We start from the raw sequence: 27247 nt of genomic DNA, 5'->3' as shown, positions 1-27247 counted from the left end.
GCTAGGTTAGACCCGGACCATGCTCAGATTTGAGTTGGTCTGAGCTTAGGCCACCCTCCAAGGGAAAAATTATGCTGGGACAACAGAAAGTGCTTCTAAGACCTCTGGTCACCAAGCACCTCTGTCACTGTGGGTGACAGCAAAACCAAGACACTCCTGGGATCAGGGGTGTAGTGTGAAGGGGCTGTTTCATTTTATAGAACAGTATCATGAGCTTCCTGAAGAACCTTTAATAAAATGGGTTGGGAGAGTAACTAGTTTGGGGGCTCTGTCTTTGGTGCTGGATGCTGCAGAGGGGAAGAGCATGTTTGGGCTGACAGGGGACCCACGGCTCACTATGGAACCATCACTGACAGCTCTATGTGATCCAGATACTCAGGAGGTTATTCCCGAGGGAACAGCCAGCCTGGTGGACTTGATAAAAGCCACTATAAGGTCGATTTACCCTGAGAGGGGGGGACAAGACGATTGATTTTAGACTAAGAGAAGTGGTCTCCCATGAAGATGGCTCTGCTGATAGAAACACCATGACCACTGCTGGCCATTTCAGATAATCAGTAGGTTAGGATTCAGATCAATCAATTATAGATGAGAGGAGAGAGCCCAACATCGGGACAAGTGGCCCCATTCTCCACTCTCTTTCCTACCACTCAGAGGTGCAGGGTAAGACTGGTTTTATTCCCTAGTCTCCATTTAGAAAGAAATTTACTTCTGGGTCTTATAGTCATATCTTACACGTAAGGAATCTTACATTCATCATAATCTTGTACACGGGTTTTCTGTTCTTTTGTTTAATGTCCTTTTGCAAAAATTTGAGTCTAGGAATGGTCCAAGTAACTCCCCAATTCCACCCATTATAATTTTCAAAAATGGCACTTACTTCTGCTGATGGAGTAGGAGACAAAGTCCTTGGAGACTAGAAGAATAAAAGAGAATTAAAGTCACAATGTTTATTAGCTCATTTTCAGTTTTAATTACAGTTGCTTATCAGAATCACCTGGAAACATTATTCAAGATACACATGCCAGCACCCTTGCCCATCCCCTGTCTTCTGATTCAGTAAGTTGAGAGTGGGGCTCAGACAGGTACATAAGGACAAAGCTCCTACGAGACTAGGGCACATGTCTCTGCTTAAGACGCATGGGTTTTGGAAATATGTTGCGATGCTTTAGGTGATTAAGTTAGAGAAATTGGAACTATTTCCCCTATATGCTCAAACTATGCTGTTTACTACTGTGAGTTACAGTGTCTACTGAAACACAGAATTTGGTAAACACAGTTGTTGACTAAATTATAATCATAGTAATCACCTGAGATGTTATGATGACCAGGTCCGTGGCATTCTCCCCAGTGGCCTTGCCAACCTCAACACCATTCACCTTCTGGCTTTTGTCTTTCCAGGCACACAGGCTTCCTCGGGGCAGTCAGTAGACCAACCCCTCTCTCACCTCAGGGCCTTTGCACTTGCTGTGCCCTCTGCCAGCAGTGCTTTCCACTCAGACACCTGCAGGGCTCACTCCCCATCCTCAGTGAGGTCTCTACTCAAATGCACTACCACACAGAACCTTCCGTGATCCTCCTGCCTAAAGTAGCAACCCGGCCCCGGCATGTTTTCTCCTTACTCAGCTTCATTTTCCCTCACAGCTCTATCACCCTCTAAAATTATGTGATGTATCTGTCTGTTGATTATGTCTCCCACATTACACTGCAAGCTCCATGAGGGCAAGGACTCCATTCATTTACAACCAAGTATTCCCAGCAACTGGAGCAGCTCTTGGCACATATTAGGTGCTCAATAAATATTTCCTAAATGAATGATCGAAATGTTTATGATTAAAATGCAAAAAGCTTTCAAATAGAAATGAAATGCAAACAAAGCATTCTGAAGAACAGGGCCCGTGGTGGATTTCTCAGTTTCAGAATTTGCCCTTTTTTTCCAAATTTACAAGAAGCTGCTGGCTGTCTTGCACTCCAGACTTCCTTGAGCCCCATGGTCTGGTTTGATCGGCTTTCTGGAGGCACAGATGGCTGCACAGAACTTCAAGCTTACTCCTCCAGGTTTCTAAAATGGCAGTAGATGGATTCTCTGGAAGAAGTGTTAATAATTAAAGGAATAAATAACTAAATAGCTTGCAAACTTGTCTAAGTTGCAAGATCCATGCGTTGGGGAAGAGTTCATGAATACGTCTGATCAGAGGGCCTCCTTGCATCCAGACTTTATGCTCAGAGAAACCCACAGGCCTCGTTCTAGGCTATGATGGTAACAGTGCTGATTATGATGGCAGCCAGCATTTTTGCTGAGTACGTATTACGTGCCAGGTATTGTTGTAATCTAAATATTTCACTTAATCCTTACAGAAAACCTCTAAGGGAGGTATTACCATTATCTTGAGCTTACAGATAAGGAGACTGAAATATGTAATTTTCCCAAAGTCATATGGAGAGGAAAAATCAGCCTGGTTCCAAACCCAGAAACTTTCACTTCAAAGCTCAAACTTTTGGGCCCAGAACACCGTAAAGCAGCTCACCTCCCCTTGTTTGTGTGACTTGAACACTCGGAAATTCTCATCCACTTGCTCAAGGACCAGCCCCTAGGCACTCTGCTCAGGAACCTTCCTTTGCCCCTTATCCTCTCTGAAGCTCTGCCACCCAAAGGCAATTGAACCACCCAGACCAATCAACCTGCTCTTGAGAGAGGCTGCAGATGCAGTTACAGGAGCATGACCACTAGGTGGCACTACATGAAAACAGACACCACTTCCTGCCCAAAGGACCATTTCAATACAGGTACAGTGTGTGTGTGTGTGTGTGTGTGTGTGTGTGTGTGTGTGTGTGTGTGTGTGTGTGTGTGTGTGTGTGTGTGTGTGTGTGTGTGTGTGTGTGTGTGTGTGTGTGTGTGTGTGTGTAAATACAGACATGACTATAAAACAATAAATATTATACATACATTATTGAGAATAAATTAAACAGAATTGCCACGTTTTCACGAACTTTCTTCATCTAAGATCTTTTTTTTTTTTTTTTTTAAATTTTTATTTTATTTTATTTACTTATTTATGGCTGTGCTGGGTCTTCATTTCTGTGCGAGGGCCTTCTCTAGTTGTGGCAAGTGGGGGCCACTGTTCGTCGCGGTGCGCGGGCCTCTCACTATCGTGGCCTCTCTTGTTGCGGAGCACAGGCTCCAGACGCGCAGGCTCAGTAGTTGTGGCTCACGGGCCTAGTCGCTCCGCGGCATGTGGGATCCTCCCAGACCAGGGCTTGAACCTGTGTCCCCTGCATTGGCAGGCAGGTTCTCAACCACTGCGCCACCAGGGAAGCCCTAAGATCTTTAAGCACTGTGATGTTACAGATTATCGGTTTTAGCCTTGGTTGAAGGACTGATTTTGGTCCACTACTTGGGAAACACCTCTCTGAGTGGACTCAAATCAGTCTATAGATGATTCCAATTTAAAAAACAAAAGGGGAAAAGTTTAGAATGAGTTGAATAGGCCAGGGGAAACAGACCAGAGCCCATGAGACCTAGGGGACAGAGAGGGGAGGGTCACCAGGGGCTGAGGCTGAGCTCCAGCCTGTGGACCATTAATGTTAGGAGAGTATTAATAAGCCCCAAGAAGACAGGTAAAAACAACAGTAGTAGCTACCATTTTCTAAACATTTACCACGAGTCTGGCTCTCTGCTAATTGCTTTAATAATTAGTTAATGTAGATTAGCTTTAATAGATGATAAATTATCTAGATATATAGATAATTAATCTTTAATAGATGGCTTATTTAATCCTCACTAACACCCCATGAGGTAGATTCTGTCATTATCTGTTTTACAGACAAGAAAACTAGGATCAGCATGGTTGTCTCATGGTCAAAGTCACACAACCAGCATGTGGAGTTTCTGGGTTGAGCCCAGGTAACTTGATTCCAGAAGCCCAGCTCATACCACGGTCCTATACCGTGGCCCAATTCTCTCTGCTTTTTCTTTTCTTGCACATTCTATCTTATGATGCTGAAAACTGCAGCTGTCAGAATTTAGGGGTTGTGATCTCTCTCCTCATGATCCCCATGGATGTACTTCAGCTTGCCCCAAAACCAAGACCCCATCCCCCCACCCACCGAGGACTCTTCCCTCCCTGGTACTGATGCTTACTCATCCTGCGCTGTCATTTTCTGTGGTTGGTCTGCTCCCTTACCTCCCCATACCTCTCCAAGGGCAGGGATGGTGTGATAGGTTTTTGACTACCTCAGATCACCTGGTACAGAAGCCTGCAAACAGTGGGCAACCAAAAGGACCCTCTGATTTATTTTGATTCCAGTCAGTAGTTTTTATACATGTGCCAAAGAGAAACAAGTTGTACCACTCACAACTTCTGGGAATTTATTACCTCTCCCAGGCTCTGCCTCTCCTGTTTGTCATCATAGCCCGAAGAGTAGAAAGGCTCATAGGTAATAAGATCTGGACGCTCAATGTCATAAATTGCCTTGACCTTGGGAATGGCTGCTAAATCCTTGTAATCCAGGATTTCATTGTCCACTTTTGCCTGCCAAAGTTAAAGAGAAAGAAAAAAATCACTCTGCCGTCTCATCTTCGGGGAACTATGGTTAGCGCATCTCATGTCTTGTTTAAAAAGTGAAAACCTTAAAAGCAAACAAAACCCAAAACACTTTGCTTAGCACGGTCATACTCTTTATAAAGTTGCCTGTTTAATACTCGCAGACATAGAGAACAGACCTGTGGTTGCCTAGGGGGAGGGCAGTTGGGGGCGGGAAGAATTGGGAGGTTGGGATCAGCAGATACAAACAGTTATATATAGAATGAATAAACAACAAGGTCCTACTGCACAGCACAGGAAACTATATTCAATATCCTGTGATAAACCATAATGGCAAAGAATATGAAAAATAATGTATATATATGTATAACTGAATTACTTTACTGTACAGTAGAAATGAACACAACACTGTAAATCAACTATACTTTAATAAAATAAATTAAAAAAATAAAGTTGCCCATTTATACCAATATTAATCACATTTTCAAAAAAGTCACCAAAAGCTTAGGAAGAAGTCTATTCATCAAGTAGAGAAGTCTGCAAACCTTCAGGATAATTTCCTAAATTTATTACAGAGAAGGAAAAGCTCAAACAGATAGCCAAAAAAATCCTCCCAGATGGCTAAAAACAAGAACTGCATATTTAATAAACTAAATATTTAAAGACCTCTATGGCAGAATTTAAAGACACTCAGTATCAGCATTATAAAATGTATAATTAATCCCCAAATATCTATATGCAAGTTAGGTACAACAATTTTTTAAGTCCTGCATCGTATCACTGCACTTTACAGGTCATCTACTCGTTCACTCTACACCAATGGCCACATTCACATAAACCCTTGATCACGTGGAGGAAAATGGGATTGAGATGGCTGATCTACAAGAATGAAAACTGGATCTCATAACAGAAATAAAAACCATTTTGAATTCTTCACTTTTGGATTATCCGGTCCATGCTTACCAGCTGCTACCGCCCCTGGTCCGGAAGTGTCTCTTCCAGAAGTAGATACTTACATAGATAGTATGACCTGGGGACCCAGGGATACTGGAGCCTGCTCTAGAATAAATGCTTTCGGACGAAGTCCTGGTAGGCTGTAAAATAAAGAGTGACTTGTAAGATTTCAGACCATGGCTTCAGAATCAAGACTGGCCTAAGTTCCTACACTTTCCTAAAGACTAAGCTGGTTAAAATGAGAGAGATGTAGCTTTTCTGAATATGGGAAAATAGAACCTAGAAAGAAAGGTAAATGAGAACTAGTTGTACAATCAGCCTTGAAAATGCATTTCGGGGCTTTTCTTTTTCTCCTTGTCTCCTACAAGGGGACACATTCTAGCACATTCCATCTCCATGGCCACAATCCTGGCCCCAGTCACCACCTCTGCTGGTCTGCACTCCTGCAATGGCCTCTCCTGTGGGTTTCCTGCCTTCATTCTCTCCCTCTTCAAATCCACTTGGCACCCAGTGGCCAGAGAGATCTTTGAAGAATACAATTTGGATTGTCACTATCCTGCTTTTGGCTTCAGGGTCCACATAGAATGAAATCACAGTTCCCAGCGCCTCGGGATTTTGTCCCTGCCTTCCTTCCCCCCATCACTCACTACCCACTGTCACTCATAGAACATGGTACATGTCACTGCCTCAGGGTCCTTATCCTTGCTGCTTCCTCTGCCCCAAATGCTCTGATACCCAATTTTACTTGATTTTTTTCCCCTCCTTCAGTCTTGGCTTAAATATCACCTCCTCAAAGAAGCCCTCCCTGATCTTTCACTCCAGAGTTGGTGACCTTGTTATTTTCTCTCACAGTACCATTCTTGTTTTTTTGCTTCATGAATAAAATGTATAATTCTGTATTTGTTGGTTTCATCATCATGTTAATCTCCCTCACTACCTTTAGTTATGACCTCTGCCCTCAGAGGGTTTATCTTCTCACCACTGTATGAGCCCGATGTTTTACACAGGTACAGAGAAGGCATAAATATTTGTTGCGGGAATGAGCTAGAATTTATTATTTGTAAACAAATACTCAGTTTGTGGATACTTGACTCATGTCAGTTGCATGTTTTGAGCCTTACCATGTGGAAGGTCACTGAGGTAAGGTTAGTGGTCGGCTGCTGGGGAAGGTATAAGAAAGTAGACTTTGTAATAGAGGCTGGAGAACCCTGAGAGTGAGATGGGAGCAGGAAGAAAAGGCATGAGCTGGAATTAACTGCCCCCCACCTCTGCTTGGTATGTTCTGGAAAGCTCTGCAAAGAAACCCAAAGGCCTGGTCTTGGAAGATCTGCTCCCCTCCGCGCAGCTATTTCTTGGAGAGGATAATTTATAGAGCTATGTTAGGAATAACAGGACTTTTCCTCTTTGGTACTGTTTCTGCTGATATTTTGGTACCTCAAATATGAGTCTAACTGAGTCAAAAAAAAACCCTCCTAAAGACAAGGATGTTGCATCACTATGGAACTCACATCTGAAACAAGAAAAGCAAACCCGCCTGGCCAACCAGAAGCAGGCAGTGATTATACTCGCCCTGACAGTAAGAATTCACTAGAGGGCTGGGGTCAGTTGCTCTCGCCAGTGTCCCTGGTATCTCTGAGACAGGAGGGTAGAGGGGGCAGAAGAAAGCACACAGGGTACAGTGGAGGTGTGCTGGGCTCGACACTTCCATCCCTGCCCCCCCCAGACCTGCCTCATACAAGCACTTTCCTCCTCAAGTGACAATTTTCCCATCACAGGCATATCTCAATATGAGAAAATCCCCAAATCTGAGTATAATGAAAAAGAAAGGATTCACATAATAACACTACTCAAAAAGTCCAACTCCTGGACCCATTTCCCAATCAAATTATAGAAGTGACACCACCAAAGTGCAGCCCTCCTTTAAAAAGAGATGCCACCCCTTCAGAAAGCTGAGCCAATAACCATCTCTGTGGGATAATCATTAACTACAGGTAGTCCTTCAGCTTCAAGTGGCCAGGATCTAACATTTGCCAAACTCAATATAAAAATGAAACCTCTTATGTAACAACATAAGAATATTAATAGCAGCAAACATTTACTGCCCACTTACTATGTAGCAGGCCCTGTGCTAAGCACTCCCCAGGCATGCTCTCATTTAATCTTCTCAATAACCCCAGGAAGTAGGTACCGCTAATATCATTATTTTATAGATGAGGGAAAAATCACACACAAGTAGGCAAGTGTCAGGATTTGAAACCAGACACCTTAGAGGCAGAGCCCAAGCTCTTAATCCCTGCGCTAAATTTGCTGCCCATGTTGTAAGGCGTGTGTGGCCATTTATTTCTCATCAACATAGCTTTGGGATAAATGAGGTGAAAGTAAAAGAAAAATATTGAGATGAACTAGCAGAAAAGAGTGCCTGCTAACTGAAAATGTTTTTGCTGCCACTTATAAGCTTCTAAGAAGCCTGTAACAGCTCAGTGTTAGGGTGGGGTGGGAGAGGGTGCACCCTAGGACAGTCTAACATCTTCGGTTGCTGGCGTTGCTATGACAACAACAAGGTCTGTTTTCATTAAAAGCAGTGAGGACACTGTGTGAATAGCTAAAGTGCATACGGAGCTTTGGGGCCTCTTCCATGTTACTCATCCTAATTTTTGTCAAATGTGAGCCAGGGATCCTTTCTGTCTTTCCTGTAATGACGCACCTGGGGATGGCTCTAAAGTGTTTTGTTCTCTGGCGTACTGTGCAAGCCGATAGGAACGGAGCTGGGGAAGAACGTGCGCACAGGTCAGAAAGGGGCCCTGGGTGCCCTTCCAGGGATGGAGAACTTCGTGGAAGGAAAAGGCCTCTTGGCTGAACCAATGTGTCCCAGCTCAGTCTCTCTCCTTTCCTTCTTCACTGGATAGAGTATTCTGTGAGTGGCACAGGCTTTCTCTGAAGCATTTATCTTATTCATTTACCCTGTTAATATTGTAGGGCTAAAGGTTTTAAGTTATCCGACAATCTGAATTCTTGTCAAGTCCCATTTGATTCTTCAAAGGTGTTCAGATCAGAATCACCTCCAATTCGCATACAACTCTCCTGGAGTCTGTGATTCCAAAATAAAGATTTTAGAGTTTCATAGTCAGTATTTTCATAGTCAGTTTGCGAAGTCAAGCCAATGTTCACCAAATCCACTGCCGCCCCGGCTCTTGTTAGAGAGCTCACTCGGCCCAGTGCATCTTCAGACTACTTAGAGTATTGGAGAAACGCTTACAGTACCTCTCGGAGGTTCAGAATCTGCTCTTTCTTTCACTGCATTTGCCACTGTTTGCTTTTGCTTCCTTCTGACCTCCTAACCTTACTGTAAACTTTACTTCCGTAGGCATCTTGTTTGTGGGTTATTCTTGCTTGCCTATTTTCTTACAATGGTCTTTATTTTCCTGTTTAAAATGAAATAATGGGATAAAACACACTTCTGTAGAGTATAATCTAGTGGGGTTAAATGGCTGATTTCGGAGTCAAATACCTTGGCTCGCACACTGGCTCTCCTAGTTGTGTGACATTACATGAGTGTCTCTTTCCTTTCTCTCATTTTTTTTTTTTTTGTTTCACTTTTAACTTCCTTGAGCTTCAACTTCTCTACTTATAGAATGGAGGAGAGGGTACTTAAAACCCCTAGTTCCTAGGGATAAATGAGACAAGACATATAAAGCTTCAAGCACCTTGCCCAGCACGTGGCAAAGACCCAGCATTTTCCAGACACTTGACATTAGACTGGGGTTCTGAGCCAGTTCATCTCAAATAGTGAAGGGAAGCACTGCCTCTGTTTTGTTCCTCGTGATAGGATAGTCCTTTCAGATGTGAGCTCCACAGACCAGACTTCCCTAGAGCTCTCTGCAGCTGCCACCCTTGGAGGCCTTCCCATACCTTGGAACGCACGTATGTTAACTATCTCAGCACATGGGGGCAGCAGCCCCACCTGGAGCTGACAAGTGTCCTTCCCCTTCTTGAGAACTCCATGGAGTGAATCTATATCCTTCCAAGATGGTGACTTCCTGCTTACGTCTTGGCTCTAGTTACTAATGCCCTTCCATGACAGATGGCAAAGAGTTGCACAGGCCTGTCTGACCTGCCAGTATAGTTCCTGGTTCGCTGCCTCTTGAACTGTGCTCCAAGCTTAAATGGTACACAGGGATGCCCGCTTTTTGCCACACTCCCTAATGGCTCCCAAAGTGTATTTGTTCAACCAGCAGAGGTTAGAGCTCTCTCCCTTATGAAGATCATAAAATTACTTCTAAAAACTGGACTATTAATTTTGGAGTTTGAATCTTAAATATTTAGAATTTTACCTTTCAATTCTAAACATCTAGACTTGTAAGCGTGTTGAATTTTATTTTTTTATGTGTTTTAAAGTGTTAATTAAAAAAAGCCAAATCCTAATATTACATCATATGACAAAAGAAATCCAAATGTTAAGACCTAAATGCCAACGTAATTTGAGGGAAGTATTTTAGAATAAGAAAGAAAATAAACATGCTGAGTTTTAAATGAACATCTTGTTTATTAATAATGTACCCCTTTTCTTCTTCTAGCTGTATTTTCCCTCTAATTAATACATAACTTGCTGAAGGTCTCTGATGGCCTTCATCTTCAAAAGGCACAGAGCTGTCTTCCAACACAGCTGCTCATATCCACACAGTCAAATTAAAACTCATCGTAACCTCAAAAGCAACAACTTACTGACATGTTTTCCCTCTTTCAAATCCCACTGACAGTTTCTTCTTTATCATTAACTTAATTCTAGTGTCACCTCTTTGAACTGTAACAAAGTTACAGATGACCCACATTTCCACATGATCCTTATGTGCAATTATTTAACCTAAGTTACTATTTTAACCTATTCAGATATCCAAGTTAACAAGTGATTCATCAAACTAAATCAAGAACCCAAATGGGCCAACAGCCTTTGTTTCTGGAATTCTCTATGAGAGCTATGATGGATACCCTCTTGCCAATATTATAAATGAAGATAATTTCAAATTTGTATCCCCAAAGGTATGCCCACTTCTGTTCTACAGAGAAAAAGCAACAAGGATCTGTGGTTAAGCTGTTAAAGCAGATGCAATTTACTTACTCTCCCTTTAATCACTTTTTCCTTCATGCCTTACAGAAAAAAACAACTTGAAAGCACAGTTGGAAAAATTCAGTTCTTTCTTTTGATGCCATCTTTGGAGGAAAATAAAAAGGTAGAGGGAAGGGTGGAAAGAGCAAGGTAGATATAGGAAGGATTATAGACTGGCTGTGATCTTTCAAAGTATTTTGCCAACAAGATTAGGCAAATCATTTAATCCTTATTTTGGTAACAAGAGGCAAGGATCCCTCAGAAAGAACCTTGTAGTTGTATGTGGCTGTCCTCCCTCAATCTCTCATGAGGAAGGGGTCTAAATCTACATTTATTTCTCCAGCACACCTTCACCTACTTACTTTTGATTTCAAAAAGGCTTTTTATTTTCCTCAAAGGAAAAAAATAAATCAACAAAGAGAGGTCTCACCTGACTAGTAGTTCATTTCAACAGTAAAGAGAAAAAAATGGCATTTGATCACTAATAGCAGGTGCTTGAAAATGCAAGTCTTTTTGTTTTCTGTATGAAACGTTTAAAAAAACCCTCTACCTTTCACTTGATATTTTCCCTTACGCCTTGACTTTGTCCACCTGTTCTACCCTGCAGAAGGCGTAGTCACAGAATGAAAATTACATTGAACAGATCTTTTTATGTTTCCACCCCAGCTCTCAACTTTCTTTAAATGTTCACCATTGAAAAACACTTACCAGAGCTTTGCCGGGAGATTAACCAGAGAAGTGATATTTTCCGATTATTTCCAATCGCGGGCCACCATGCACACTTGGTCCCTTCTTAGAAGGGGAGAGCTGGAGAGCCCTCTGCTGCCCCTGCCCTCCCCCCATTCAGCAGGAGCAGGGGTGCAACAACTACGTTCATCTAATCTGCATTCATCCAAAGCCATGCTCTAAGGGAGAGAACTACAGGCAACTGGCACCCAGAGCGGAGAGATCATACGAACACCTACGGGACAACTACCGATATAAGGTGATTGACACCTTATATGAAGTGCTGCTAAGGCTGACAGTACCTGCCTTGGGTTTTTGCTGAAGTTCACCAGACAAGGTGGTGATAACAGCTGCAGAAGAAGGAATACTTTTAAAAATCTGCATATACTGAACGTTCACTGTTAAGTCAAAAAAGGAACTCCTTTTGGTTCTTTTTTTGTTTTTGTTTGTTTTTTGTTTTATTTTTGGCTGTGCTGCATGGCTTGTGGGATCTTAGTTCCCCGACCAGGGACTGAACCCACACCCTAGGTAGTAAAAGCACAGAGTCCTAACCACTGGACCACCAGGGAATTCCCAGGAACTCCTTTTGGAAAAAGAAATTTGTGTTTGTGAGGAAGCAGGAGGGACTCACGGGCACACATCCCCTTCTCTAGAGCCAGGTGCACAATGGCCATCAGCCTTTACTATGGCCAAGAGTCCCCACTGTCTTTGCAGGATAAATCTTAACACCCATACATTCTGATGAATTGTAAAGACACACCAAAAAGAATAAAATTTTCAAACAGAGTGAAAGCTGGGAACAAAGTGGTATGTATGGTAGCAACGTTAATAAAACAATAACCAACAGCATTATTTCCTTGTTCTAGACATACTTAAAGCCTCTAATTAGCTCCTTTGTAGAAATATACACGTGGTATTTGTTGGGTATATTATGGGTTTGCAAGTGCATACTTTATAATATAGTGAATGTTAGTTTCAGAAGAAAAAAACTCATGCCCATTTTGGATGGCAGCCATTCATACTCCAGCCTCCAAAGGCACAACACAGAAGCCCCTTTTTAGCATGTAAGCAAGTGATCCACTCCAGAATATTACTAACTTGGTCCTGGGAACACCGTGTGCTTTGTTTATAATGCATTACAACAGGAATTATAAATGCTCAGTACCAACTTTTACCTATAGACAAAATTTGCTATTCCTATAAAACTCTTCCAAGTAAGCAAAACCAGAATATGTTTTTCTTAGGTAATTCTGCTTTCACCATTTTCTTTACTTATAATTCAGCAAGAGGAAAGAAGGGGAGATTTCAGAATATAAATAATAAAATGAGTTTCCTCCACAATAAAACAAGGCTTATTTCAGGGGCATGGAGTGTTGAATGTCCTTGCAAGGTGTACAGTTTACCTAACAACTAAAGCTGCTTGATATTATCTGGTGAAATGAGCTGCTGTGTAGGCCACAATATTTAAAAGATCAAAATATCTGGGTGCCTTGAGAATTGCTTTGGCGTTTTCAGGCTTCTCGAATGTTCTCCTGAGCTGTTCCTCAATGGCCAATGGGTGAAGCAAGACCTTGTCAAATAGCCTGTTTTCTCTGCCAGGTCCCAAGCTGTTTACACCTTTCTGTGATGGGGCTACAGTTGACCTCACTGATATTTAAGGCTGGATAATGGGAATCAGATGTCCCTTTTGAACAACAGGATAGGAAGAGAGAAGTTTTTTTCAAGATAGACCCTCGCCCCACCCTCTCTCTCTCTCCCCACCACTTCTCAAGATGCTCCATGTCTCTTAAACTTAACGGTCTGGAGAAGACCAAAAATTATCACATTTGGTGGTATTTTTCTTCAAGTTATGAAAATGAATCACTTGGTGATAGCCTTAGGCTACCAACATAAAACACTATCTGAGTGATAAAGTATACTTTCAGGGAAAACCCCAAAAGCTGTTGAAAAAGCAACTTCTTGCCAAGTAGGTACTAATTCTGAGCACTCACTTGCAGTGGGGACGATCTTTGGCTCTTCCTCTGGATTCATGACCCTATAAGTTTGCTGTACGTGAAACCCTGCCACTGGAGCTAAAGCTTTAAGATAGATGAAGATTATATGACGTATACATGTTGGATGTAACCCAGCATCACGGGCCAACACGATGCACTCGAGCCCTGGAGTCTGCAGTTAAGTCTTGCTGTTTATGACCTGCGTAGCCTTGGGCTGACTTCATTCTATAGATGAAGAAACTTAGCAGGTTGATATCTGAAACGTTTCTTTCTACTCTGAAACTCTGTACTTGTAACTACTTTTCAAATCCTTTAAACAAAGAAGGTGAAGTTTTAATAAAAGTAGATCCAAACGAAAACTCTCCTGGGCTGTAGTACAGTTCTGGCAGGCACGGAAAACAGGCACAGGCACAAAGCCTGGACTAAAGAGCTGTGTTGCGACCCTGAGTTGTCAAATGGGTTTCGTCTGGACAAAGATAGGATTGCGGAAAGTCACTCGTAATTTAACAGGCCAAGGTTTCAACCGATTCTAAGAGACCCCGAAAGAAGGTCAAGTGTGTGCAGGGAGCGTACTCCCCTGCCTTGCTGCTCATCTGGAGAGCAGGCCGAGGACCTTCCCCGTTCCTGCAGGGTGCCCTGGGCAGGTGGTGCTGCCCTTCAACACCATCTCTTCCTTATACACTATCAGACTTCGCCAGTATTTCACGTTGTCCTCTTTTTGCCTTCCCAGGTTTGTCTCTCACTCTCCCTTGGTAGGACAGTGGAAAGAACATGAGTTATAGGCTCAGAGAGACCTGGGTTCCAATCCCAGCTCTTCCACTTACCGCTGGGATAACTCTGGGCAAGTTAGTTAATGATGATGGGTCTCAGTCTCTCCATCTGTAAGATGGGTATCAGGATAGCTACTTCACGGGAATTCTTAGGGAGAGCCAATGAAAGTGTATGTCAATCCCCCAGCCTCTTGCAGAGCTGGTGCCTGGTCTTATTTGTTTCCTTTCCCACTTCGCTACTCCTTCCTGGAGCCAAAGCTCTCCCTCCCGAAGCACTGCATTTCCCCAGCTCCATACTCCTGCCGCTCTCTTCACCAGGCCCACCCCTTTCTCATCATCTCTACATGTTCAAATCCCATTCAGCCTCCATAACTCAACTCAAAGACCTCTTCTCCTAGGAAGCGCCCCTTGACCCCCTTCCCTCATCTGAACTTCCTTGATCTTTACGATCCATATCCTGTGATACGTTTCTATATCATTTTATAATTATTTACCTGTCTTTTCTTCCTTACTATACCTGGGTACTTAGCAAATATTTGTTCAGCGAACAAACGTGTGAGCATAGGACCAAAAGGGTAGCTTCCAATGTGCTCGCTGTACTGAAGACAATGCTTTAGCCACTGCTCTAAATGAAAACATTGCCCAGAGAAGAAAACAGCCAGAATCAGAATGTGAGATGCACTCCGTGGGGTGAGAAAAAGCATCTGCCTCTGCAGGAGCCCGGAAGTTATGTGGGGAAAGCAGCAAGGGGAGGAAAAGCGACAGAAGCCTGGGGCCCAGGACAGTGGCTCCCAGCCTTAGCCCAGACACAGCGCCAACCTGCAGAGATGGGGACCATCTTGTGCGTCGAATCAGACTTTTGGGATAAAAGAAATCAGATGGAGAACGACGGATGTTTCGTGGCTGCCATGAAACATGAAAAAGGGAAGAATGAACAATGAAATAGCCTCGATTCAGAAACACTATCAAAAACAGAAAAAAACCTTCAGGAAAACTAATTTGATAAGTGACAAGTGACATCACTTTAGTTGTGTGTGTGTGTGTGTGTGTGTGTGTGTGTATTTTTGGGGTCCATGTTTAAAAGCATAGTAACTGGTCTTTTTTCTTTCTTTCTTTCTTTTTTTTTTTGGCTGCGCTGTGCAGCTTGCAGGATCCAGTTCTCCGACTAGGGATTGAACCTACACGCTTGGCAGTGAAAGCGCGGAGCCCTAACAACTGGATCTCCAGGGAATTCCCTAACTGGTCTTCAAGTTACAGTATGTTTACCTATGTTCCAACCCACCATCGTTCCTTTCCATTTATTCTGGCTTAAATATTCTGATATGTGAAGAGTGAGAAGCCAATGAAGCCATTGAGAGATGTTCTTAAGAATCTGTTATTACAAAAGCCCCACAAATTCTTGAAGTACCAAGAACGTGGATTACTCAGTGGGGTTGCCAAAAGATTCTTAAAACATTTTCATTTTGCTATAGTAACTGCACTGATGTGACACCCAGTAAACGGCCTGGAAATCCTGGCTCAAGACTGTCATCTGGAGACACACCCTTAAGAGAGCACAAGATTTACTCCTTCTTCAAAACTCTAGCCTCTTTTAAATCCCACCAGCGTCAGCCGGTACCCCACCTGGGGCACGTCAGAACCTCTTTCCTCGGAGGTGCATCATTCTCCTTATTTCTGGGTGAGTGAGCTGAGGGCTGGGCTGACCTCCCAAGTGGTAAATGTTGGCTTTAGGAGAAAAGCTTTGGAATTCTCTGGGAAGTTTCACTAAAGGAAGAAAAAAACAACAAGTCCTCTTGGCCAGAATGAGTGGAAGTATCTCACTAGTTGTTTTCATAATCTTATCCATAGAGTTCCATCAAGATGCGATCAAGAGTGTTGATTTTTTTAAAAAAAATCATTTTAGTAACACAATCTGCAAATGTAAGCAATCCTTATACAGAAAAGACACATTCCATTCAGTCTGGCCACGTTAGTATTCCTCTCTTCATCTCCCAAAACACTTCATCAGGGATGAAGTAAAAATGATTATGCAAGAAACTGAAGCAACACTGTAAAGATAGTGCCAACCACTAGCTACTTGGGTGGTTTTTGGGCAACATCCACAAGCTATGCTGTGAATTTTACATTCTTATGATAAAAGTGACAGTAAGTACTATCTTTAATGTTCTAATATTTTATAATGATAACCTGCTTTCAAAGCATCCATGGGTCCTCAAAAATCCCCGAGTCTGGTGACTGTTCCAGCGTGCGCCTGACTGACTGATAGATGGGAGGGTTAGGTACACATGCTCAAGCTGAAACTCTATGTTGAAACAGGGACCAAATCATCCTGATATTGGTGGACAAATTCCTCTCCAGTTTGTCTGGTCTTTATTCAATTATTTAGAGAAAAAGTGATTTTTTCCCCCTACACTTAAAGTCTGATTACATTAACTGAATTCTAAGACAACTGCTTTTATTCAGGGTCACAGGCAAGGGACAAGTTATGCAAATGGCAAAATATCTCCATCTGATCTTACAGATGCCAGCTGAAGCAGAAAAAAAAGCAAAGGAGATAAAGCTCCTGGGCAGACCTGAGCTTCGCTGAGAATAAAGGAAAGATACTGCAAAATGAAAATAAGACCTGTCATTCCCAGGGTGGCAGGCCAAAAAAAAATGGGTCTCACTGATAATCATTTCTCTGAAGCCAAGTCACCCCTTCACAAGTGACGCATTATTGATCAGGCCACATCGATGCAGCAGCTGTGCAGCTGCTGGGGATTACATACATTGCTCCTAATGTCTGCTAATGGCAGATCAAGAAGAAATGATACCACATTCTAGAGTCTTCTAGAGTCTGGCTTTCAAAACAACTTCAGGCCATTCTTTTCCCTGAGGCACCAGGTGGCCTGGTCAACCTCCAGTTTTTCCAAGGGTACCACTAAGGTAGCTAAACTGAGGGAGTGTAGACTGGGGTCCAGTCTGATTATTGCTCTGAAAAATACTTCACAGCCCAAGTGAAAAACTGGGGGCATCTGAGTAAGATACAGATTATGATCATGGCCTTGCAACTGTGTACAGCTCTTTGCTTTTTAAACAGATAAAATATTGTCACCTGGAGGTGATCTGAGAATTGGGTAAGACCAGGGGAAGGCTTTAGAAGTGAGAGGTTAAAAAAAAAAAAAAAGGAAAGAAAGATAAAAGAAGTGAGAGATAAAGAGAATCTATCCTCTTGCCCGAGTGGTCCATGTTCTAGGGAGTTACAAAAACATTTTGATGCTACCTAAGGTTTAAGTTACAAAAACAATCAAGAATACCTGTTTACATTGACACGTCTGGGCTCATCATGATTTTCCCCAAAGGTTTTATCTGACAAATCATCAGCTTTTGGAGATGGAGGCCACTCGGTGAATTTGGATTTGAGAGGCCAATCAAACGTAGAAAGAGCTGAGCAATGGCCTCAGAGTTTGGGTTGGAGTGATATTATGGACAAAGTACAAAAAGAGCCCGGTGATGAGGTCACCAGATGTTGGACCTAGAACTTGATGAAACATTTTTTCACATCTGTAAGGTTTGACTTTTCCCTTGAATGCTTTCCTAAGAACCTGACTTATGAGGCAAGGCTTATTTTGTCCAACACAAGCATTTGGAACAAAAACCACCATTGATTTAAGGTAGGAGGGAACCTCCTTTCTTGGCCAAATGGCCTTTCCACTTAGTCTGCTATAGAAGAAAAAAAAAAAGTTATAAAAAAGTACTTTCACCCAAACTCCAGTCCCCAAAATTAGTGACTACAAACACAGTGCCCAGCAAGTACACCTGGCATCATGGCACTACTGCCTTCCTTACCCGCAGTTTTTCCTCGGTCTTGGTGGATTGCTTACAGTCGGGATGCCAAACGGTAGAACCTGGAAAGACAATGCATGGCTAAGAATAAAGGAAATGGAAAGCAGCCACAGTCCTATTAGATAGAACTTCTGAGAGTGGCCCTGTGCCCAAGTGAATCACGACAGTTCAAACTCCAGGGGAGTTTTCCACATCTGGTCTGAACCTGTTCTATAATAGTCATAATCCTAGACCACAGAGACCACTAATTGGGCACAAGAGTGTCTTGATGAAAGAGACATTTAGTTCTTGACTGGGTGGTGGTTTTTGTTTTTGTTTTCGTTTTTAAACTGTATCATTATCCTTTAAAAGTAATGTCTGTGTGCTTAGCAACAGCTGCATTTAATTTCAGAAATATAAGCCATAAGCCATGCTTATATAACATCAAAACAACCAAGCAATTTAGATGAGGGCAATAAAGTCAAACCAGATCGTCTATAACCAGAAGCAAAACTCACTGAATTTTTTGTTGATCCAACAGACACAGGAAATCAATCTAACTAGCAGAAAGGTTGAAAGTTACATTACAAATCCACAAGTTTTCCTTTAACTTTTAACCTTTTAATTAACTGCAAAAAGTCTTCACTTTTAAACTAACGAAGGCACTAATTAAGTGTCATTTTCTGTTCCTGGGTTAATGCCTCACTTTATAGGAGTGTAAAGCACTTTCTTAGATGGTACCAGTACCAAAGAACTAAGCAAAACACTTATATCCAATCAAAAGCTCTTTTCTTATAAGAATCAAATGTCTGCCTATGTGATTTTTTTACACCTAGATAGACAATCTATGTAATTTATGGCTAAGGCCTATATGTAAGTCTTATATGCTCATATAAGGGTATGTTCAAATGTGGGAATGGGCAGAAGAACTTGAAGAGGGACTTAAAAAGACCTAAGCGAATAAAGTTACTAAGTTGAAGACTCACAGACTTAGAGAATGAACTTATGGCCACCAGGGGGAAGGGAAGTGGGGGAGGGATTGTTTGGGAGTTTGGGGTTGACATGTCCACACTGCTAGATTTAAAATGGATAGCCAACAAGGACCTACTGTATAGCACAGGGAACTCTGCTCAATACTCTGTAACAACCTAATTGGGAAAAGAATTTGAAAAAGAATAGATACACATATCTGTATAACTGAATCACTTTGTTGTACACCTGAAACTAACACAACACTGTTAATCAACTACACTCCAACATAAAATAAAAAGTTAAAAAAATCTGAAAAAGTTACTAAGTGGAAAGCAGTAAGTAAATGATATAAACTTAATAAGAATCTCAGTATGAATATTAGACTTTCTACATTTCATTGTTGAAATCTTTCTCTCTTCAAGCAGCAATCTGTGTGTACTTGAAAAGTATCAAATTAAAATAACTCTCGAATTATTTTACACCACTGAACTAAAATACTATTAAATTAATGACAGGGAAAATACATTTTATATCAGAATAATACTTTAATCCCTATTTAGCAGTAATTTCTATCTTGCTTAACCCAGGGCCAAAAAAAAAAAAAAAAACAAACAAACCAAAACCAGGCAGGCACATAGTCCATTCAGCACTAGCATTTACTCTGAGGCTGGCTACGAAGCACAGGAAATCGTCTTAATATGGAGAGCCAAGGGCCGGGGATCAGGGCCGGGTCCAGGAGCTGCGTGCGCTGTGGAGGTTCTACTGAGCGGGCGTCCTGGCTCAGAATCCCGGGTGTGCACATGGTGTCACACTGTTCTCCAGAGGTCAGACACATGGGGAATGTGAGCCAGAGAGAACATCTGATGCTGGGGAAGATGAAACTGCTCATTCTTCAAGGATATGCCAAGAGGGCAGGCAAAGAACACAGAAGCCCAACTCCAGGAGAGATTTACAACAATCCCCAAATTCTGAATGTAGCCCAAACTAACAGAGTTGTTTATTTGTAGTATGAATGTGCTGCACTCATGCACAGCCTGAAATCACCCTCTCTATTCAGCTTCCAGAACCATGTGAACGTGCAGAGCTGCACCCAGACAGAACCCTGAGTCTCGGTTCTCAGCAGACACAGGGGTGACATGCACTCTTGGGACTTTGATTGTGAGTGCTGTAATTGACACACTCAGATCTAAAACAGAGCCTGGGGCTTCCCTGGTGGCGCAGTGGTTAAGAATCCGCCTGCCAATGCAGGGCACACGGGTTCGAGCCCTGGTCCAGGAAGATCCCACATGTCGCGGAGCAACTAAGCCCGTGCGCCACAACTACTGAGCTGCGTGCCACAACTAGAGAAAGCCCGTGCGCAGCAACGAAGACCCAATGCAGCCAAAAATAAATAAATAAATTTATAAAAAAAAAAAAAAAACAAAAAACAGAGCCTGGAGACCAACTGAAGAATAAATCTGCTCCATGCTGAAAATATAAACCGACACCTGCCTATTGCTTTCATGGATTCACAGCCTGTCCTCAGGGGAAATGCGTCATATAAAGCACACGTGAGACCACGGATTTGGTGCCTCTCACTTGCCCTTATTGGGCCCTTTAAAATTCAGTGAGATTTTTAATCAAAATTTTTCAGAGAGATCCTTCTAAAGCTAAAAGGATGTTTGGGTTGTCAATTTCTCATCTAGCTAGCATTTTTAAGGGGAGAGTAGCCAAAGCTTTGCTCTAATACTCAAGAATCGTTTCCAGAGACTTTTCTTAGTTGCATAAAAACAAAAATTGAGAGCAAAGCAAACCATTCATTAAAACTACACATAGTGTTACATGCAGAGAGAGATGAAGAACTGACATGTAAAGGCCGATGAGACCCAGTAATTAGCGAAACTGAATAAGCAACAGCTCTTGTGGTTCTTGCTAATTTTACTGATAAGCCCTTGTCTATTTAATGACTCTTTTTCCCACTAAAAATAGTAAAATGCTTGCACGATGGTGCTGTTTGACTGGAGGAGAATCCTCCCCTAAAGCTCTCTGAGAAGCTTCAGAATTTTAGAGGAGACAAAAGCTAATCATAGCTGTATACTGGGAAAATTTCTCAGAATTATTTTCATTAAAAAAAAAAAATTGAATGGCCCTCTGGTAATGAGCCCTTCCTTGGCACCAGAAACTTCTCAATTTCTCTGTCAGGGACTTTGGGTGTGTTCTCTCACTCTCTGTCCCTCTCTCTTACACTATGACAGCTATGTCCTCTTTGGGATGGGATGAAGTACATCTGTGATGCAATCCACCAAATATGAGATTTTCTTCTTCCTGAAAGCCTGGATAAGAGCAGCCTGGGAGGCCCCCCAAAATCCTTCTTCCCCCAGGACAGTGAAGTGAGAAGAGACAAAGTAGCCATCCAATGTGTAACATTTCTAGAAATGCTTTTCCTCTTTTGATCTTTTGTTTCCCAAGCATATTCCTGGGGGCTGGGTGGGAGGAGGGGTGGGAGGAGGGGGAGCTGATTTTCACTCTTGCCTAACCTCCATAGCAGCAAACATCAAGTCCAATTCATTCATCCAGAAGCAACACACCGGCTCTGTTAACAGTCTCAGGGGCTCACTGCCAGGATGTCAATTGCTTGGCTGATTAATACTAACTGATGAGGTAACATTTGGCTACATTGTAGCCCTGCAGCTAACGAAATGCCTCCTTCTCTAAAAACAAACATAGCAAGGTTTTCTTTCCCCAGGTGGGGAGAACTTAACTGGATTCTTGAGTCCACCTTACCTTGAAGATACATTTCCTCTCCTTCTGTGAACATCTGGTTGCATCTGCTGCATCGTGCACAGCTAGGGTGGTAATGTTTGTCACCTGCCTGCAAGAGAAGAGGTAGGAAATATTTTAGTCTATTACTGGTCACTGCTCCCAGCCTCTTTTCTGGATGTGGGAATCTGGAGGAAAAGAGAAGAAGCTAAGGCAGGAAAAATAATTGTCCAATTGACCAAACTTCCTATACCAACAGCCCTAGAAGCTGAAGCTGAAGCTGATCCCACTGGATCTGGGAGGGGCTCAAAGACCAGCTACTTGTGCCTGCCATGTGAGGTTGCCTTGCCTCTTGGGGTTTCTGGCATCCAGTTGTCTCTCAGCTTGGGCTCTCCTGGATGGTTGCCAGTTATACAGCATGTGCCTGAGATGAGCCAACTCCATTTCCCAAACAAGCCCACCTCAAAAACATTAACATCCAAATTGATGTTGGAGGCCAGTGTTGGTTTGTACTAAAGCAATAAAAAGAAAGGATCCTATTTAGCAGGTTCTTGCTTTCCTAGCTAAACAGTCTGAAAATAATATAATCTACCCAGCTTACATCAAGATGAGAAAAACCATAGTAAAAACATCATCCGCTGCTTTTTATCTTGGAAGGAGCCCCAACTCTCTTCTCTGCTGCTTATAACAATCTTTTGCCAAAGTCTCATTTTAATTGTTTTCTGAAGAAGGCATGTTACTGAGGTGGCTCTGCATTATTCCTGAGCATTTCACATTCTTAAATATGACAGATGCCACCACAGTGGGTGTTGACTTCCCCAAAGCAAAATGTCACTGGACACAGGGACAAATCTGTAGACAGGTGCCAAGTCCCATTAGAGTCATGCTCCAAATGCATGCCCGACAAAGCAAAATCCTTTCGTCCACATCTTAGCAAAAAGTCTCGCCACCCAAAAATTATCATATGTACTCTGCAATTAAATCATTTCATCAATCGACCATAAAAACATTTCTTTTGCATTAACTGTGCACAAGGCACTGCTGAGAGCCCAGAGTTAAAAGTGGCTTCACCCTGTGCCTGCGTGAAATCTCAACAGGAAATCAGAGGTCAGGTAGTGATTCCTTTCTCACACCCTCCTGTAGAAACTATGAAACCAATTAGCTACTAGAGTGTGAGATGGTGGTCAGCTACTCAAGATAACCCAGTGGAAAAAAAATGGAAGTTATTTACAAGTAGAAGCCAGGAATGAAATCTTTTCAGTGGTGCCTGCCAGAAAATTCCAGAAGTGGAATTTTGCTCTTATCCACACAGCATTACTTATTTATTTTTTCGGCAGGGGGGTGGTGGTGGGGGGTGTAGGATGGGGGGGGGGGCATGTGAGGGGAGTATAGGAAATGTTCACACAAAGTAGCCCTTTCTCTTCGGCCATCCAGGGTCCAATGTGAGTGAAAGGAGGAAGAGAAAATATTACTCAGTTCTAAACTGTGTTGGGTCAGCTGGGATATCAATGCTGAGAGGTCCCAGGCATTTGGACAATCTCTGAATTCTCAAGGAAAATGTAGGGGACAGAATTAAGGCCCCTTGATGGGAATCTGGTGTAGTCTGCAGTGAAAAGCACACGCCCTCAGTAAGCTAGAAATAGAAAGAAATTTCTTCAAGCTGATAAAGTGTATCTACCATATTTAGTGGTGCAATATTAGAAGCATTCTAATTAAAGATAAGAACAAGGCAGAGATGTATACTTTCACCAGCGTTTTTCTTTATGGTTTTAGTCCTAACCTATGTGATAGATCAAGAAAAAGAAATCAGTATAAAGGTCACTAAGAAAAGAGTTCAGTTAAGTAGCTAGATAAAAAATTAATATATAAAAACCAATAGTTTTCCTATTCACTAGTAATACAAATTAAGTCCAGGTGATGGGAAAACAGGTCCCTATTTGTAATATAGCAACAAATAAACCCTTCGATGAAAGATCTACATAAGGATCTTAACTGACGGGCATGAAAGACTTAAATAGAGACATATGGTACTTGCGGATGGGAAAACTAAATATAGTAAAGATGCCAAATTATCCAAAATGAACCTATTAATGCAATATATTCTCAGTCAAAATACACACAGGAGTTTCTTTTATAGAACTTGACAAGCTGATTTTAAAAGTTCACATGGAAGAAAAATTGCACAAAAATATAAAAACTGCTTTGGAAAAGAGAGCGGCAGTGAAAGGGGTTTTTCCCTTCCCAAATAAAAAGTTATTCTAAGGTTAAAATAATTAAAGTGTTCTAATATTGGTGCAGGGATAGAAGATAAATCAGTGGGGTGGGCTATTTCAAGAAAAGACACTAGGAGAACTTCTTTTGCAAGCTCCCCACTGGGCTTCACAAAGGTCGCAGTTAATCCTCATACCTGCCCACTGGTAACCACATAGCAACGTATATTTTGTTTAAATGAAGTTGTTAAAACCTTTAAACTGTATCTCTATGTCTTTGAAATCTTAGTAAAGAGCATTTTCTGTGTGAGGAAAAACAGGTGGTTAAAAATTAATCCTGTAAAAAGAAAAAAAAGAGAAGAGAAAAGAAAGAAGACTACAAAGGTTTTAAGATACTGTATCAATAAAAGGCCACCAGATTAGAAAAAAAAAAAAAAAAAGAAGATAAATCAGTGGGACAGAAGAGAGGAACCAGGTGCCCAGCCATAGATACAACAAGAAAATTATGATAAAGGTGGTGTTTCAAATGAGTTGAAAGAAATGGGTTATTCAGTTAACGGTGAGAACAATGAGTTTTTCACTTAGAAAAAGTTAAATCTAGATTCCTAACTCACAACCTACACAAAAACAAATTCTAGAGAGGTACAAAGTTAAAAGTTGAAACAAAATCATAGAAATATTAGAAGAATATGAAGGAGACTGTTTTAACAAACTTGGGAAGGCTTTCCTAAGCAAGGCAAAGCCTAGAAACAATAAAGGTAAGTATTGACTGTGTACGTGTGCCTGCACACATGCACACACAATCTCTAGACATAAAACAAAGTTACAGACAGGGATCAAATATCTGTCATGCATTTCAGAGAAAAGATTATTACCCAGAATTTATAAAGAGCATCTACAATGAAAAACTAAATGGCAATATGGGCAAAAGGCAATTTCCAGAGGAAAGGTAGATAACCCCCCAAATAATTAGCTCAACCCCACCAGGAATCAGGGAAGCACAATTTAGAAAAAGAGTGTTTTTCTTCAACAAATTGGCAAAGATAAGAAGAAGGCTAATGTGAGGAAACAGGCATTCTCACACACTGTTGGTGAGCAAAATTCTTTTTGGAAAGCAATATTTATTGAAATTTAATGTGTACGTACATATTACTCCCTGATGAACAATTCCACTTGTAAAAGCCATTCTACAGAAATTCTCACACATGTGCCCAAAAGTGTATGTATTAAGGGTATTCAGTTTTGAATCATTTATAACAGCAAAGAACAAGGAAACAGAAGCAACCTAAATAAGAAAGTAGTGAAATAAAATATTGACTCATGTAGCCATTAAAAGAAAGAAGTAAACGTATATGTATTTATATGGAAAGAGTTCAAACAAATACTACTAAGAGAAAAAAATCAAGTGGAAAAATAATGCCTGTGATATGGCCACATATAGTAGTAGTCAAAAGTGTGGAGATACTGGGCTAAGTCTGACTGGATTCAAATCCAGTTTCAGCACTATGTGGTCCTGTAAAGGTGACAATCTCCCTAACCTTTACTTCCACAGCTGTAAAATGGGTAGAATAATAGCACTTAACTCATGGAGCTGATGAGAGGGCTAGTATATTGCCTGCCCTCACCCTCTGCCCCCCAACATCCAGTCCTATAAGTCAGGCACTGTTACTATTATTTATTCTGGAGAGGACACACATATATATATATATATGTATATTGATTTTATATGTGTGTCCTGCATGGAGAGAAGGTAGGGAGAATGCACACCAGTTAGTCTTCTGTGATTCCTTGTGGGGAAAGAGGAAGGAGCAGGGTGGGAACCTAACAATTTCCTTTATATGTTTCTGTATTGCTTTGATCTTTTACAAGAATTCATTTTTATGTTACTGTGTAATAAGGAAATAAAGACTAAGAAGAAAAAAGTCCATTGTCTCTTGGAGTCATAACACCCAATGTGATCTTGGGCAAATCACAAACTCTTGGAAACTCTACTGCAAAGTAGAGATGATGAAGTTGATGGTGACAATAACAATAAAAGTGGACATTTTTACGATTATTCTGTGTCAGTCACTGTTCTACATACTTCATAAACATTCAGTCATTTGTTTCACAATAACCTCCTAAGGTTATTATTCCCTAGTTTATAGATGAGGAAGCTGAGACTTGGAGAGATTTAGTAAACTTGTTCCTGGTCACACAGCTAGAAAGTGGTAGGGCCAGGCTGCAAACCCAGGTAGTCTGGCTCTAGAGCACATGTTCCTAACTAGTACCATAATTAATACCCATACAGTACCCCAGCGCTGCACCTACCTCACAGGGATGCTAGGGTGAATGATCAAATGACATTTCGAAAATGTTGTGATGTACTGCGTACAATAGTAGGAATAACAACATAATAATCCTTTGCACAGAGATGGTTCTAGGGCCATCCACAGAAAGGCTTGTTAGCGCGGTTTGGGATGATGACAAAAGGCTCTCTGGATGCTGCCGCCCTTTCCCAAGGACAGGCAAAGGAGAGTAACTGTGTTACACGAGCTGTCATACAAGATGGACGGAAGATTTGTCAAGCGCTCCTGTGGCAGGGCTCTGCTCTGTAAGTCATGAGCAAAACCACTGCTGAGAAACAGCGCCAGCATAACGCCAGGGGCATCGGTCTTGACCCGTGCACTTGCCTCATCCCATGATGCTGAACATGTCAAGAGATACAGTGAGCCAGAATCAAAGGACAGTTGCACAGCCGTTTAAAAGTCTTCCTGTTTGTGCAGCAGTGCAGGCCTGGGGGGCGGGGGGCACAGGGCCATGCGCTCAGGATAGGGGAGCCCCTCCTTTGCATGTGTGAGCCACCCCGTCTCTGTTTCACTTCTTCTTAACACCGGCACCCGTGATGGTTCACAGACAAGCCCTGTGCACAGGGTCAGCAAAGGTAACAGAGCTGAACACAGACGGGGTTATATGCAAACTAACCAAAAAAACTGGATGTAGCTGAATCCAAAGCATTTAAATTAGAGTCATTTTTAGAAGAAGGAAAAGTATTTCAGATCATGAGCAAAATGAGACTAAACAGCGTCCATCTACGAACAGATGAGGAACACACAATTCACTGTGGAGAGGAGGCTATTGATTACAAACATTTTTTTTTTTTTAAAGATTTAATTTTATTTATTTTTGGCTGCTTTGGGTCTTCGTTGCTGCACGCGGGCTTTCTCTAGTTGCAGCAAGTGGGGGGCTACTCTTTGTTGCGGTGTGCGGGCTTCTCATTGTGGTGGCTTCTCTTTGTTGCAGAGCATGGGCTCTAGGCGCGAGGCCAACTAACTTCAATAGTTGTGGCTCGTGGGCTCTAGAGCACAGGCTCAGCAGTTGTGGCGCATGGGCTTAGTTGCTCTGTGGCATGTGGGATCTTCCCAGACCAGGGATCGAACCCTTGTCCCCT

General features: G+C 42.0%; 1 protein-coding gene across 22 annotated transcripts in view; it reads right to left on the bottom strand.

Moving 5' to 3' along the window:
* Positions 1–27247, bottom strand: part of ABLIM1 (actin binding LIM protein 1) — a 328315-nt gene that overhangs the window by 33149 nt on the left and 267919 nt on the right. For 11 of the 22 annotated variants that reach the window (XM_036828267.1, XM_036828271.1, XM_036828264.1 and 8 more), the window contains exons 7-12: positions 21632–21719; positions 17921–17979; positions 14912–14995; positions 5561–5638; positions 4377–4532; positions 881–916 (exon numbers count right to left, since the gene is read on the bottom strand). In XM_036828267.1, the coding sequence (XP_036684162.1) occupies positions 881–916; positions 4377–4532; positions 5561–5638; positions 14912–14995; positions 17921–17979; positions 21632–21719 (501 nt within the window). The remainder of the gene's footprint in view (positions 1–880; positions 917–4376; positions 4533–5560; positions 5639–14911; positions 14996–17920; positions 17980–21631; positions 21720–27247) is intronic. The other 11 variants (XM_036828284.1, XM_036828276.1, XM_036828268.1 and 8 more) reach the window with 1 other exon arrangement.

Source organism: Balaenoptera musculus, chromosome 16 (assembly GCF_009873245.2).
Source record: "Balaenoptera musculus isolate JJ_BM4_2016_0621 chromosome 16, mBalMus1.pri.v3, whole genome shotgun sequence".
In the NCBI taxonomy this organism is placed as follows: domain Eukaryota; kingdom Metazoa; phylum Chordata; class Mammalia; order Artiodactyla; family Balaenopteridae; genus Balaenoptera; species Balaenoptera musculus.
This window is presented reverse-complemented; position numbering and strand designations above follow the sequence as displayed.